Source organism: Coregonus clupeaformis, chromosome 30 (assembly GCF_020615455.1).
Source record: "Coregonus clupeaformis isolate EN_2021a chromosome 30, ASM2061545v1, whole genome shotgun sequence".
In the NCBI taxonomy this organism is placed as follows: Eukaryota; Metazoa; Chordata; class Actinopteri; order Salmoniformes; family Salmonidae; genus Coregonus; species Coregonus clupeaformis.
The window spans coordinates 26600166-26612771 of record NC_059221.1 but is presented as its reverse complement, the minus strand read 5'-3'; the positions used below and the strand labels follow the sequence as shown (position 1 = coordinate 26612771).

The 12606-nt window shown below is 46.7% G+C and overlaps 1 protein-coding gene across 1 annotated transcript; it reads left to right on the top strand.

The window, feature by feature from the left end:
• The first annotated feature begins 8278 nt into the window (after positions 1–8278).
• Positions 8279–10763, top strand: LOC121546560 (wiskott-Aldrich syndrome protein-like). Its single transcript, XM_041857814.1, has 2 exons — positions 8279–8952; positions 10326–10763. Exons 1-2 carry the CDS (start codon positions 8848–8850, stop codon positions 10545–10547), a joined length of 327 nt encoding a protein of 108 aa, XP_041713748.1. The 5' UTR covers positions 8279–8847; the 3' UTR covers positions 10548–10763.
• Positions 10764–12606: the final 1843 nt, after the last annotated feature.

The following is a 12606-nucleotide window of genomic DNA, read 5'->3' as shown; positions in this document are numbered from 1 at the left end:
TTTGAAGAGAGAGACAAAAGGCCACAAGCTAGTTTCAGTCTCTCATCAGATAAGACAGCCATGGATTTAAGTAAGAGCAAGCAATCTGACCCTAGGGCAGATTCCCTCTCTACTCACCCACACAGTGAAATTCTAACTTTATGCTCTTGATTAACCCAGTTCTACCTCATAGTCCATTAAACTCTACAGTTCATTAATAATAATTCACCACACCGTCTGTGAGCTGAAGCGCAGCTGGGTCATGCAGCAAGACAATGATCCAAAACACACAATCAAGTCTACATTAAAATTGCTAAAAAGCAACAAATTTGAAGTTTTGGAATGGCCTAGTCAAAGTCCAGACCTAATCCCAATTGAGATGTTGTGGCAGGACTTGAAACGAGCAGTTCATGCTTGAAAACCCACACGTCACTGAGTTAAAGCAGTTCTGCATGGAAGAGTGGGCCAAAATTCCTCCACAGCGGCGTGAGAAACTGATCAACAACTACAGGAAGCATTTGGTTGGAGTCATTGCAGCTAAAGGTGGCACAACCAGTTATTGAGTGTAAGGGGGCAATTACTTTTTCACACAGGGGAATTGGGTGTTGCATAACTTTGTTTATGAAATAAATGAAATAAATATGTAATTGTTGTGTTATTTGTTCACTTATGTTCCCTTTATCTAATATTAGGTTTTGGTTGAAGATCTGATAACATTCAGTATCACAAATATGCAAAAGTAGAGAAAATTTGAAAGGGGGCAAATACTTTTTCATAGCACTGTAAATGACACTTGTTTTAGATATATTTACATTTTACCTTATAATAGCTGGAGACAAATGTGAAACCAGTCATATGGCAGCAAACTGAAGCATATCAACATATCAACTTTCCCACAGTAAAGTTTATGAAATGCTGTGCCATTATGCAGAATTTAAATTGTACAGCCTTTTAACTTGCAGGAATGGGCACTCTCAAATGTGTTAATTATAGACTACCCCGACTTTCTCTGTTTCCTATTTCTATCATGTTAAATATTAGCCACTATCAGTATCGACCATCAGTAGGCCTAATAACCACACATATTCAACTACCAATTTACTGTTAGTTCCATTCAGTTGGTATAGCCTACATTATCATTACATTGTTTCGTTTACCTTTATTTGCTTCCTCTGTGAACGCCGTCACGGTCGTGTGGTTGTTGCTGAGGATCATTAGTAACAGTTGATAATATTTAAATCGTTATGTAACGCAGACCATAACAGTTTGAACCCGATGGTTAGTGCAGGCAAGTGCAGGCTATAGACGAGGGTATAGCCTACTATTGTACACTATTCTACATATTATAATTCTATGTACACTAATCTTCCAACATTACCATGCGTTGAAGAACTGAATATGGCAACTTTCAGGATTAATCAAAACATTGTATTTTTGATTCATCAATGTATTTAGTGCGTAAAGGCTCTCCAACCCTGTTTTTTATGATTCATAAATACTTTCCTAACCCTAAATAATCTACAAGATCAGAAGATCAGTATTTTTAAATATAGTAATTGGTGCTGAAACGGAGACGAATATGTATATATTTAGATGGCTTTATTTCAAACCAGGAAGGCTGGAGTTCCTCTATACTTTCACACAAATGGCCAATGCCATTAACTACAGTGCCTTCAGAAAGTATTCACACCCCTTGACTTTTTCCAAATGTTGTTGTGTTACAGCCTGAATTTAAAATTGATTAAATTGTGATTTTGTGTCACTGGCCAACACACTATACCCCATAATGTCAAAGTGGAATTATATTTTTTGAAATGTTGACGAAATAATTGAGTCAATAAGTATTCAACCCCTTTCTTATTTGTTATGGCAAGCCTAAATAAGTTCAGGAGTAAAAATGTGCTTAACAAGTCACATAATAAGTTGTATGGACTCACTCTGTGTGCAATAATAGTGTTTAACATGATTTTTGAATGACTACTTCATCTCTGTACCCCACACATACAATTATCTGTAAGGTCCCTCAGTCGAGCAGGGAATTTCAAACACAGATTCAACCACAAAGACCAGGGAGGTTTTCCAATGCCTCGCAAAAAAGGGCACCTATTGGTAAAAACAATGTAAAGCAGACATTGAATATTCCTTTGAGCTTGGTGAAGTTATTAATTACACTCTGGATGGTGTATCAATGCACCCAGTCACTACAAAGATAACTCCAGAGAGGAAGGAAACTGCTCAGGGATTTCACCATGAGGCCAATGGTGTCACGAGTTACTAAGCCAGAACCCAGAAGCAGACCAGGACAAGGTAAGTTGAAACGAAGGTGAGTGTTTATTTACAAATTCAAGAGTGATGCTGAATAATCCAGGGAACAGAGCGGGCGGCGTTGATTAGTTGTTAGGGGTGTAGTGGTTGATCCAATCATGGCTCGGCAGCCGCCGACCACCAGGCAGAGGTTGGATGAAGGTTCCGGACGAGTGATGTTCATGGCTAACGATCCGGCAGGGAATGGATGTTAGGCCAGAGCCTAAGAAGGGTGATGATCAGGACCAGGTGTGCAGATTGCTGATGGGATGCAGGTGCGGAAATCAAGAGAGCTCCCCGGAGCGTTCCAGAACCCTCGGGAAACTGGAGATCCCGAGCAGAAAAACTAGTCCACAGACAGGACCCGACTCAGACTGCCGGGATCGTTACAGTACCCCCCTCCGACCAACGCCACCGGGCGGACTCCCCGGAGCGCCAGGATGGAGGCGGTAGAAGTCACGGATGAGGTCAGCATCTAGGATCTGTCGCCGCGGAATCCAACTCCTCTCTTCAGGACCATACCCCTCCCAGTCCACGAGATACTGGAAACCCCGGCCCCGCCGTCTGGAATCCATGATGCGTCGCACCGTGTAGGCAGGACCACCTCCGATCATCCGAGGAGGAGGAGGAGGAGGCGGAGGAGGCAACAGAGGACTGAGGAAAACAGGCTTGAGGCAGGAGACATGAAAGGTGGGATGGACTCTGAGCGTCCTCGGGAGTTTGAGTCGAACTGCCACCGGGTTGATCACCTTCTCCACCACAAACGGACCAATGAACTTCGGTAACAACTTCCTAGACTCAGTCCGTAAAGGAAGATCCCGTGTGGCCAACCAGACCCTATCTCCGATGGTGTAGGTGGGAGCGGGGATCCGGCGACGATTCGCCTGGAGCTGATACCGGTCCGAAACTCTAAGGAGTGCCTTTCTGGCCCGATGCCAGGTCCGGTGGCAACGACGAATATGGGCCTGAACAGAAGGCACTGAGAGCTCCTTCTCCTGAGAAGGGAACAAGGGGGGTTGGTAGCCATACAGGCACTGGAAGGGAGACATCCCAGTGGCAGATGTAGGGAGAGTATTGTGGGCATACTCAACCCAAGGCAACTGAGAGACCCAGGAGGTGGGGTTGGAAGAGGCCAGGCAGCGTAGCGTCGATTCCATCTTCTGGTTGGCTCTCTCCGCCTGACCATTAGATTGGGGGTGAAAACCAGATGTGAGACTGACTGTAGCTCCAATGGCCAAACAGAAGGACTTCCAGACAGCAGAGGTAAACTGAGGGCCACGGTCGGAAACGATATCACTGGGCAACCCGTGGACCCTGAAAACCTCCCTAACCAGGATCTCGGACGTCTCCGAGGCAGAGGGAAGCTTGGCAATTGGCACAAAGTGGGCGAACTTGCTGAATCTGTCCACGATAGTCAGAACGACCGTGTTCCCCTCAGAAGCGGGCAACCCAGTGACAAAGTCCAGGGGCCAGATGCGACCATGGTCGCCGGGGAATAGGAAGGGGGTGAAGTAGTCCAGAGCTGGGCCGATTGGTACCCTTATTCTGCGCACACACTGGACAGGCAGCAACATAACCCCGAGTATCCTCGGCCATGGCAGGCCACCAAAAGCGTCTGCGAAGAAATGCCATCGTCCGAGCCACGCCAGGGTGACAAGCCATCTTGCTGGCGTGGGACCATTTGAGGACCGCAGGACGAACCGACTCAGGCACAAACAACCGACCGGGTGGACCGTTACCGGGACCGGGCTGCGTCCGAAGAGCCGCCATCACCTCCTCCTCAATCTTCCACCTAACAGCTCCCACGACGCAGTTCCGGGGGAGAATTGTCTCGGTCTTGGACCCACCCTCCTCCGTCTTGGAGAACATCCGAGACAAGGCGTCCGCCTTGCCGTTCTTAGATCCAGGTCGGAACGTCAGGGAAAAAATTGAATCGTCCGAAAAACAACGACCACCTGGCCTGACGGGAGTTGAGACGTCTAGCCGATTGCACGTAAGCAAGATTCTTGTGGTCAGTCCAGACAATAAACGGTTGCTCCGCCCCCTCCAACCAGTGGCGCCACTCCTCCAAGGCAAGTTTCACCGCGAGAAGCTCCCGGTTACCCACATCGTAATTCCTCTCCGCAGGCGAAAGGCGACGAGTAGTAGGCGCAGGGATGGAGTTTACTGTCCGTGGAGCATCGCTGCGACAGGATGGCGCCAACTCCCACATCAGACGCGTCCCACTTCAACGACGAACTGACGGGCCGTGTCCGGTTGAGAGAGAATCGGTGCGTTGGTGAATCGCCTCTTCAAATCCAGAAACGCTCGATCCGCCTCCGGATTCCACTTGAAGCTCCTGATACTGGAAGTCAAGGCAGTTAACGGAGCGGCCACACGGCTGTAATCCCGGATGAATCTGCGGTAGAAATTCGCAAACCCCAAAAATCTCTGGAGCTGCAATCTCGTACCGGGCTGGGCCCATTCCAGAACCGCTCTAACCTTCTCCTGGTCCATCCTAATCTCTCCCCTGGAGATGATGTACCCGAGAAAGGATGTCGTGTGGGCGTGAAACTCGCACTTCTCGGCCTTCACGAACAGGCGATTCTCCAACAATCGCTGCAGAACCTGCCGGACATGCTGGACGTGGTCGGAAGGTTCCTTCGAGAAGATCAGAATGTCATCCAGGTAAACAAACACAAAGAGACCCGATCATATCTCTCAGGACGTCGATTCACCATACTCTGGAATACCGCTGGAGCATTGGTCAGTCCAAACGGCATCACCTGATACTCGAAGTGACCCATCGGTGTATTGAAACCCGTCAACCACTCGTCTCCCTCTCTGATCCGGACCATGTGATACGCATTGCGTAGGTCTAGCTTGGTGAACACCGTAGCACCCTGTAAGGAGTCGAAGGCAGAACTCATCAAGGGCAGGGGATACTTGTTCTTGACCGTGATGTCATTCAACCCCCGATAATCAATACACGGTCGAAGAGAGCCATCCTTCTTACCCACAAAGAAGAATCCTGCCCCCAGGGGTGATGACGAGGGACGAACGAGACCAGCAGCTAGGGACTCCTTGATGTAGGTCTCCAAAGCCTCACGTTCAGGGCGGGAGATACTGTATAACCTTCCCTTGGGGTAGACAGCTCCAGGGAACAGGTTGATGGCACAATCATATGGTCGGTGGGGAGGGAGTGACAGAGCCTTCTGCTTACTGAACACTTCCCCCAAATCGTGATATGTCTCGGGAACCAGGGACAAATCTGGGGGTTTAGCCTCAATCACCTGACTGGGAACCGAATGGGGACAGGCAGTCTTGAGACAGTTAGCATGACAATCAAGGCTCCAACTCGTTACCTTGCCCGTCACCCAATCGAACGTGGGATTGTGTTCCTTCAGCCAGGGGTATCCAAGGACCAGAGGAACATGGGAAGACGGCAGAATGAAGAATGAAATCATCTCCGAATGATTCCCCGACAACAGCATCTTAACCGGTTCAGTCCTCATCGTGATACGTGCCAGACTACTGCCGTTCAGAGTGGTCGCTTCAATGGCTTCCGGCAATTGCTCCTTGGAAAGCCCCAGCTGTTCCACCAACTCGGCATCAAGAAAGCTTCCATCGGCACCTGAATCGATAAAAGCGTTAATCGCTAAGCTCTGATTCCTGTTCACAAGGGTAGCCGGGAAACGGGGTCTGACAGAGGTACTGAGAGGTTGAAACTGGCTCGCTAAAAGTCCTCCCAACTTTAGCGAGCCGGGCAGTTTGACGACCGCCGGGAACAAGTGGAGATGTAATGTCCCGAGCTACCACAGTAGAGGCAGCAGTTGGTCTTACGTCTATGTTGACGCTCCTCCTTGGTTAACCCGTGCCGCCCCCACTTGCATGGGTTCAGAATCGGGAGAGAGGACCTCTCCACTAATCCTTTGTGGTGGAGAATGATCGACGTGTTCTGGTCCACCACCCGACCCGACTGGGAACTGAGAAGCTGATCGATTGGACGGACCCCATTGCTTCTCCCTCCTTCGCTCTCGGACTCGATTATCCACCCGAATAGACAAGGCTACCAAGCTGTCCAGGTCACTAGGCTCCGGATAGGAGATCAGCTCATCCTTGAGCTGCTCCGACAGACCCTGGTAAAAGGCCGCTTGCAGAGACTCCTCATTCCACCCACTCTCCACAGCCAACGTCTTGAACTCGATCACGAAGTCGGCCACGCTGCGAGTTCCTTGGTGAAGCGAAAACAGGCGCCTAGCTGCGTCCCTCCCTCGGACGGAATGGTCGAAGAGCTTCCTCATCTCGGCCGTGAACCCCTGGTATGAAGCCATGCAGGGGTCTTGTCGTTCCCAAACGGCTGAAGCCCACTCCAGCGCTCGACCACGCAGCAACTCAATCACAAAGGCTATCCTAGCCTTGTCTGTGGCATAAGAGTAGGGCTGTAGATCGAACACTAACCCACACTGCATAAGGAAAGAACGGCATCTTCCCAGCTCCCCTCATATTTATCCGGCGTCGGAACCTTGGGCTCACGGAAGGACACCGCTCCAGACGCGGCAGGCGAGATGGGTGAAACCGGTAGTGGATCCTCCACCGGAAACTTGCGCTGGTTCTGGACCTCCGTCAGACCGGTAGAAAGGTTCCGAACTGCCAACGCGATCTCCTGTAGCTCCGTGCTATGATGGCCCAACATCTTCTCCTGATGGGTAATGGCATGGCGAACAGAGTCCAGGTCCGCTGGGTTCATTACTGGCCGGATCGTTCTGTCACGAGTTACTAAGCCAGAACCCAGAAGCAGACCAGGACAAGGTAAGTTGAAACGAAGGTGAGTGTTTATTTACAAATTCAAGAGTGATGCTGAATAATCCAGGGAACAGAGCGGGCGGCGTTGATTAGTTGTTAGGGGTGTAGTGGTTGATCCAATCATGGCTCGGCAGCCGCCGACCACCAGGCAGAGGTTGGATGAAGGTTCCGGACGAGTGATGTTCATGGCTAACGATCCGGCAGGGAATGGATGTTAGGCCAGAGCCTAAGAAGGGTGATGATCAGGACCAGGTGTGCAGATTGCTGATGGGATGCAGGTGCGGAAATCAAGAGAGCTCCCCGGAGCGTTCCAGAACCCTCGGGAAACTGGAGATCCCGAGCAGAAAAACTAGTCCACAGACAGGACCCGACTCAGACTGCCGGGATCGTTACAAATGGTGACTTTAAAACAGTTACAGAGTTGAATGGCTGTGATAAGAGAAAACTGAGGATGGATCAACAACATTGTAGTTACTCCATAATACTAACCTAATTGACAGAGTGAAAAGAAGGAATCCTTTACAGAATAAAAATATTCAAAAACATGTGTCTTGTTTGCAACAAGGCATTAAAGTAATACTGCAAAAAATGTGGCAAAGCAATTCACTTTTTGTCCTGAATACAAAGTATTATGTTTGGGAAACATACAATACAACGCATACTGAGTACCACTCTCCATATTTTAACGCATAGTGGTGGCTGCATCATGTTATGCTTGTAATCGTTAAGGACTAGGTCATTTTCCAGGATAAAAAATTAACCTAATGGAGCTAAGCACAGTCAAACCTTGGTTGCCTGCTTTCCAGTAGACACTAGGAGATTCACCTTTCAGCAGGACAATAACCTAAAACACAAGGCCAAATCTATTCTGGAGTTGCTGACCAAGAAGACTGCAAATGTTCCTGAGTGGCCGAGTTACAGTTTTGACTTAAATCTACTTGAAAATCTATGGCAAGACCTGAAAATGGTTGTCTAGCAATGATCAATAACCATTGACAGAGCTTGAAGAATTTTGAAAATAATGATGGGCAAATGTTGCACAATCCAGGTGTGGAAAGCTCTAAGAGACTTACCCAGAAAGACTCACAGCTGTAATTGCTGCCAAATATGCTTCTACAAAGTATTGATTCGGGGGAGTGAATATTTATGTAAATTAGATATTTCTGTATTTAATTTTCAATTCATTTGCTAAAATTTCTGAAAACTTGTTTTCACTTTGTTATTATGAGGTATTGTGTGTAAACGGGTGAGAAAACCAAATCAATTTAAGCCATTTTGAATTCAGGCTTTAACACAACAAAATTTGGAAAAGTCAAAGGGTATGAATACTTTCTGAAGGCACTGTATACAGTACACAGAATAAGCCAGGCTGCTAACTGTGAAGAATAGTGTATAGACACTTACTGCAGCCTCCATTACCAACAGGTTTGACCTGTTTTATACGAGTGCACCATCAGTACACTACATTCTTATAAGACAGACCCTAAACACCCCACATCCATTGATCTAATAAGACAAGGCTGATCAACAGCACCACTGCTGCCCTCACAGCAATGTTCAGAGAGGTTCCAGATTCAGAAGGAGAACAATCAACTGTGGTCGCTGTACTTCCTGCTCTCTCCTGCTGTGCTGCTCTAACGTCACATAGCACAGATCAGAGCAAGGAAGTCCTCGCTATAGATACATGACTCCGCTTCTCCCTCACAAGCATTCAGAAGTTTGAGGGGCCTCATAAGCTGTATCTGAACTTAAAGACCCCTATCTGGCCTGTGTGGAGCAATGAGTCGGGCATCAAAGTCGAGGATGCAGGAGAACAACCTCACCATCCTTCTGAGCAGCCAGGAGAAAGAGGCTGTGGTGGAGTTCCTGGGCCGGAGATGTGTGGTAAGTCCCCATGACAACCTAAGGCTTGTTTATACCTGCTGCTTGCATGTGTCCTTTGTCCTTATTTTGTCCACATTCTGATTGTGCTCAAATGTTTTGCCAGGTGTAGACAATTAAAAGATGCATTGGGATCTGATTGTGATCAGATATTCCTGAAGACCTCCAGAGGTAGTCTGACATGCATTGTGTCTGGAAGTCTTACACGTGTAGATGGATCTGGACAGTGAAACCATTTAAATCATCATTGTCCCACCCTCTAAAATCATTAACAGGTGACACAGTTGACTTATGCTATCAATATGTGTTGTAGCCCTTTGCACTTGTACCCGTATATGGGTTGAAAATAGCAGATTTGGACACTGATAAGCGCCTAAATTGGAACGCAGTGGCTGTACAGTAACATGCTATACATGACGTCAGAGCTCAGGGTCTCTGCTTCACGGTACTGTATGGGTTTTGACTGATAGCCGAACTGAATTTGAGCACAGCGTGTGACAAGGAGTTACCCCCATCCCTCCCGCTAACTGGGCTACCTTTGCAAAAAAATGGTCTGAGTGAAGGAAATGCAGTAAATTACAAGGACTCAATGTATTTTGAAAGATGAGACCTTGAGGATTGTAATAAATACCGCTTTGATGTCATTCAAGCAAGCCAAACACCCATGAGTCCAAATGTGCACTAAATATTTCCATATCATAAAACTCATGTAAGTGCCTCACTAATAGCAACCACCCTGTTCGCAGTCTTTACTCAGAAGTGGGAATGTGAACTGAGAGTTATACAGATATAGAACCTTAATTTGATCACCCTGTTGCCAGAGAACTTTACTGCAATGGAGGAAATGTAAAACTTGTAGTGCATTAAATGTTTAAAAAGGCTTCTGAAGTTTGTATTTTCCACTTTAAAATTTTAGACTTGATTTTCCCTTACGAAAAATTTATCAGCCCCTACAAAAATGTCCATTCATTAAAATCCACATAATAATTCACATGTCCTGTTGCTGCAGGATTATTTTCCTGCTGTAGCAAACTAGCTCAAATTAAGATCCTACATCAGTATGGTTCAACATATACCTCAATGGGTTCAACTCTAAATATAGCTTGAGACCTTTTGAAAGGTGAATGCCTTGAGGGTGATAGTCTTGTGCACCAGACACTTCCACCGTCCGCAATAGCCTGGGGATGAGGTTACCAGCTTGGTGTCAAGTCCACAGAGGCAACCAAGAGATGGGATATCCCTCTGGAGGAATATTAGCATTGATCAGGGGATCGCTAACTAGTCTCTTTGATTAAAGTACCAACTTTTAGCATTAAGCATCATTAGCATTTCTCTCCCTGACTGGTTTGCACTTCTTTGCTCTTGTTGTTCTTCAGACTCTGGCCACAGCCGTGGTCCAGTTGTGGATGGCCCTGCCTCACAGTCCGTGTCAGTGGAGTCTGCAGCACACTGGGACCGTGTGCTTCGTCAAGGACAATCCTCGACAATCCTACTTCATATGCCGTTTTAACATTAAGATTCCACTATTTACCCTGCTACAGTATGCTCTTTGTGTAGATTGTCACTTCAAACTCTGTAATCAACATTGGCTATGTTAAGGACAATACTGTATTTATCCATCCATGTATTCATGTTCAATTCATTGCATGTTTATGTACTGAGAAAAAACATGAATAACCTCAGCTGAAATACATGGGCGTGTCATGAGTGTCCAAATCAGTCTTAGCCACGTGGCTGTGCATGTTTGTACTGTGTGTTTTGTATAGGAGGGGAAGCAGATATGGGAACAAGAGCTGTACAACCAACTGACGTACCATAGTCCTCAGTCATTCTTCCACACCTTTGCTGCTGATGTGTGTATGTGACTGACTCGGTCGTGTGTACTGCAGGACTGTGTTAGCCTGCTAAGCTAATGCCTAGCCCTTCAGGTCACAGGCAGGGTTTCTCATTATTTAAGCTTTACCTGGTAGTAACTTCAGTGTCGGTTTCATATACAGCGCCCCTATCATATGTTCCCCCTCAAGTCTACCTGTCCTGAGTGTGCCTTCAGTGTCCAGGGGCAGACACATAATCAATTTCTACAACTTTTTTTAAAGCATTTTTCCCCAACAAAAGGCAATGTTTTACTTGCATCATGCAATATGCAGAACATATTACACTGGTCACCCCTGTAGTTTGAAATCAATAACGGCTGATGTTATGCCACAGGAATGTCAGGTAGGCCTTCATTTAGCCAGTGAACAGGAGGCAGAGATGTTCCAAATCCCTGTGGAGGACAAGATCAACCAGAGGGCCAATCGTCAAGGTCAGTTAGTTAAAGTCTAACTAATTATATCTCTAACTAATCTCTGCACCTTCACCTGTCTAAATGAATGCTGTTGTCCATGCAGACTGAAGAGGATCTACTAATGAAGTTACAGTCAACATACACTAAATTACCAAAAGTATGTGGACACCTGCTCGTTATCACATCTCATTCCAAAATCATGGGCATTAATATGGAGTTGCTCCTCTTCTTTGCTGCTATAACAGCCTCCACTCTTCTGGGAAGGCTTTCTACTAGATGTTGGAACATTGCTGCGGGGACTTGCTTCCATTCAGCCACAAGAGCATTAGTGAGGTCGGACACTGATGTTGGGCGATTAGGCTTGGCTCGCAGTCGGTGTTCCAATTCATCCCAAAGATGTTAGATGGGGTTGAGGTCAGGGCTCTGTGCAGGCCAGTCAAGTTCTTCCACACCAATCTCGACAAACCATTTCTGTATTGACCTCGCTTTGTGCACGGGGGCATTGTCATGCTGAAACAGGAAAGGGCCTTCCCCAGACTGTTGCCACAAAGTTGGAAGCACAGAATCATCTAGAATGTCATTGTATGCTGTAGCGTTAAGCTTTCCCTTCACTGGAACTAAGGGGCCTAGCCCGAACCATGAAAAACAGCCTCAGACCATTATTCCTCCTCCACTAAACTTTACAGTTTTCACTATGCATTTCCACTTCACAAAAACAGCACTTACCGGGGCATCTCTAGCAGGGTAGACATTTTATGAACTGACTTGTTGGAAAGGTGGCATCCTATGACGGTGTCACGTTGAAAGTCACTGAGCTCTTCAGTAAGGCCATTCTACTGCCAATGTTTGTCTATGGAGATTGCATGGCTGTGTGCTCGATTTTATACACCTGTCAGCAACGGGTGTGGCTGAAATAGCCGAATCCACTAATTTGAAGGGGTGTCCACAAACGTTTATATATATAGTGTAAATGCTCTCAGCAACATCACCGACAACTACGTTTTACCATCTCATAATGAAATTAGTAAAATCAGTCAGCCAAGTAGAGCTAAAAATAAAAACACTGATTGATTTAAATTGATCTGTGAACTGGAATAGGTTGCCACTGCATCAGCTTTCCATAAGGTTGTATAGTTGCCATGGCGCCTAGTGGCAGCCTAGGTAGAGAGCTCATGTAAATTATGTAAATATGTAAGGGATAACCAACAAGGGGCTATGCGTTCTATGGAAAATAATGAACAACGTGGATGGTGTGTTCCACGATGCGCTAGCTGAGTTTGAACTGACCTTCCACGGAGTTGCATTATTTTCCAGACAACGCATAGAGCCCCGAGTTGATTATCCCTTTTATACCATGGCTATAATTTAAC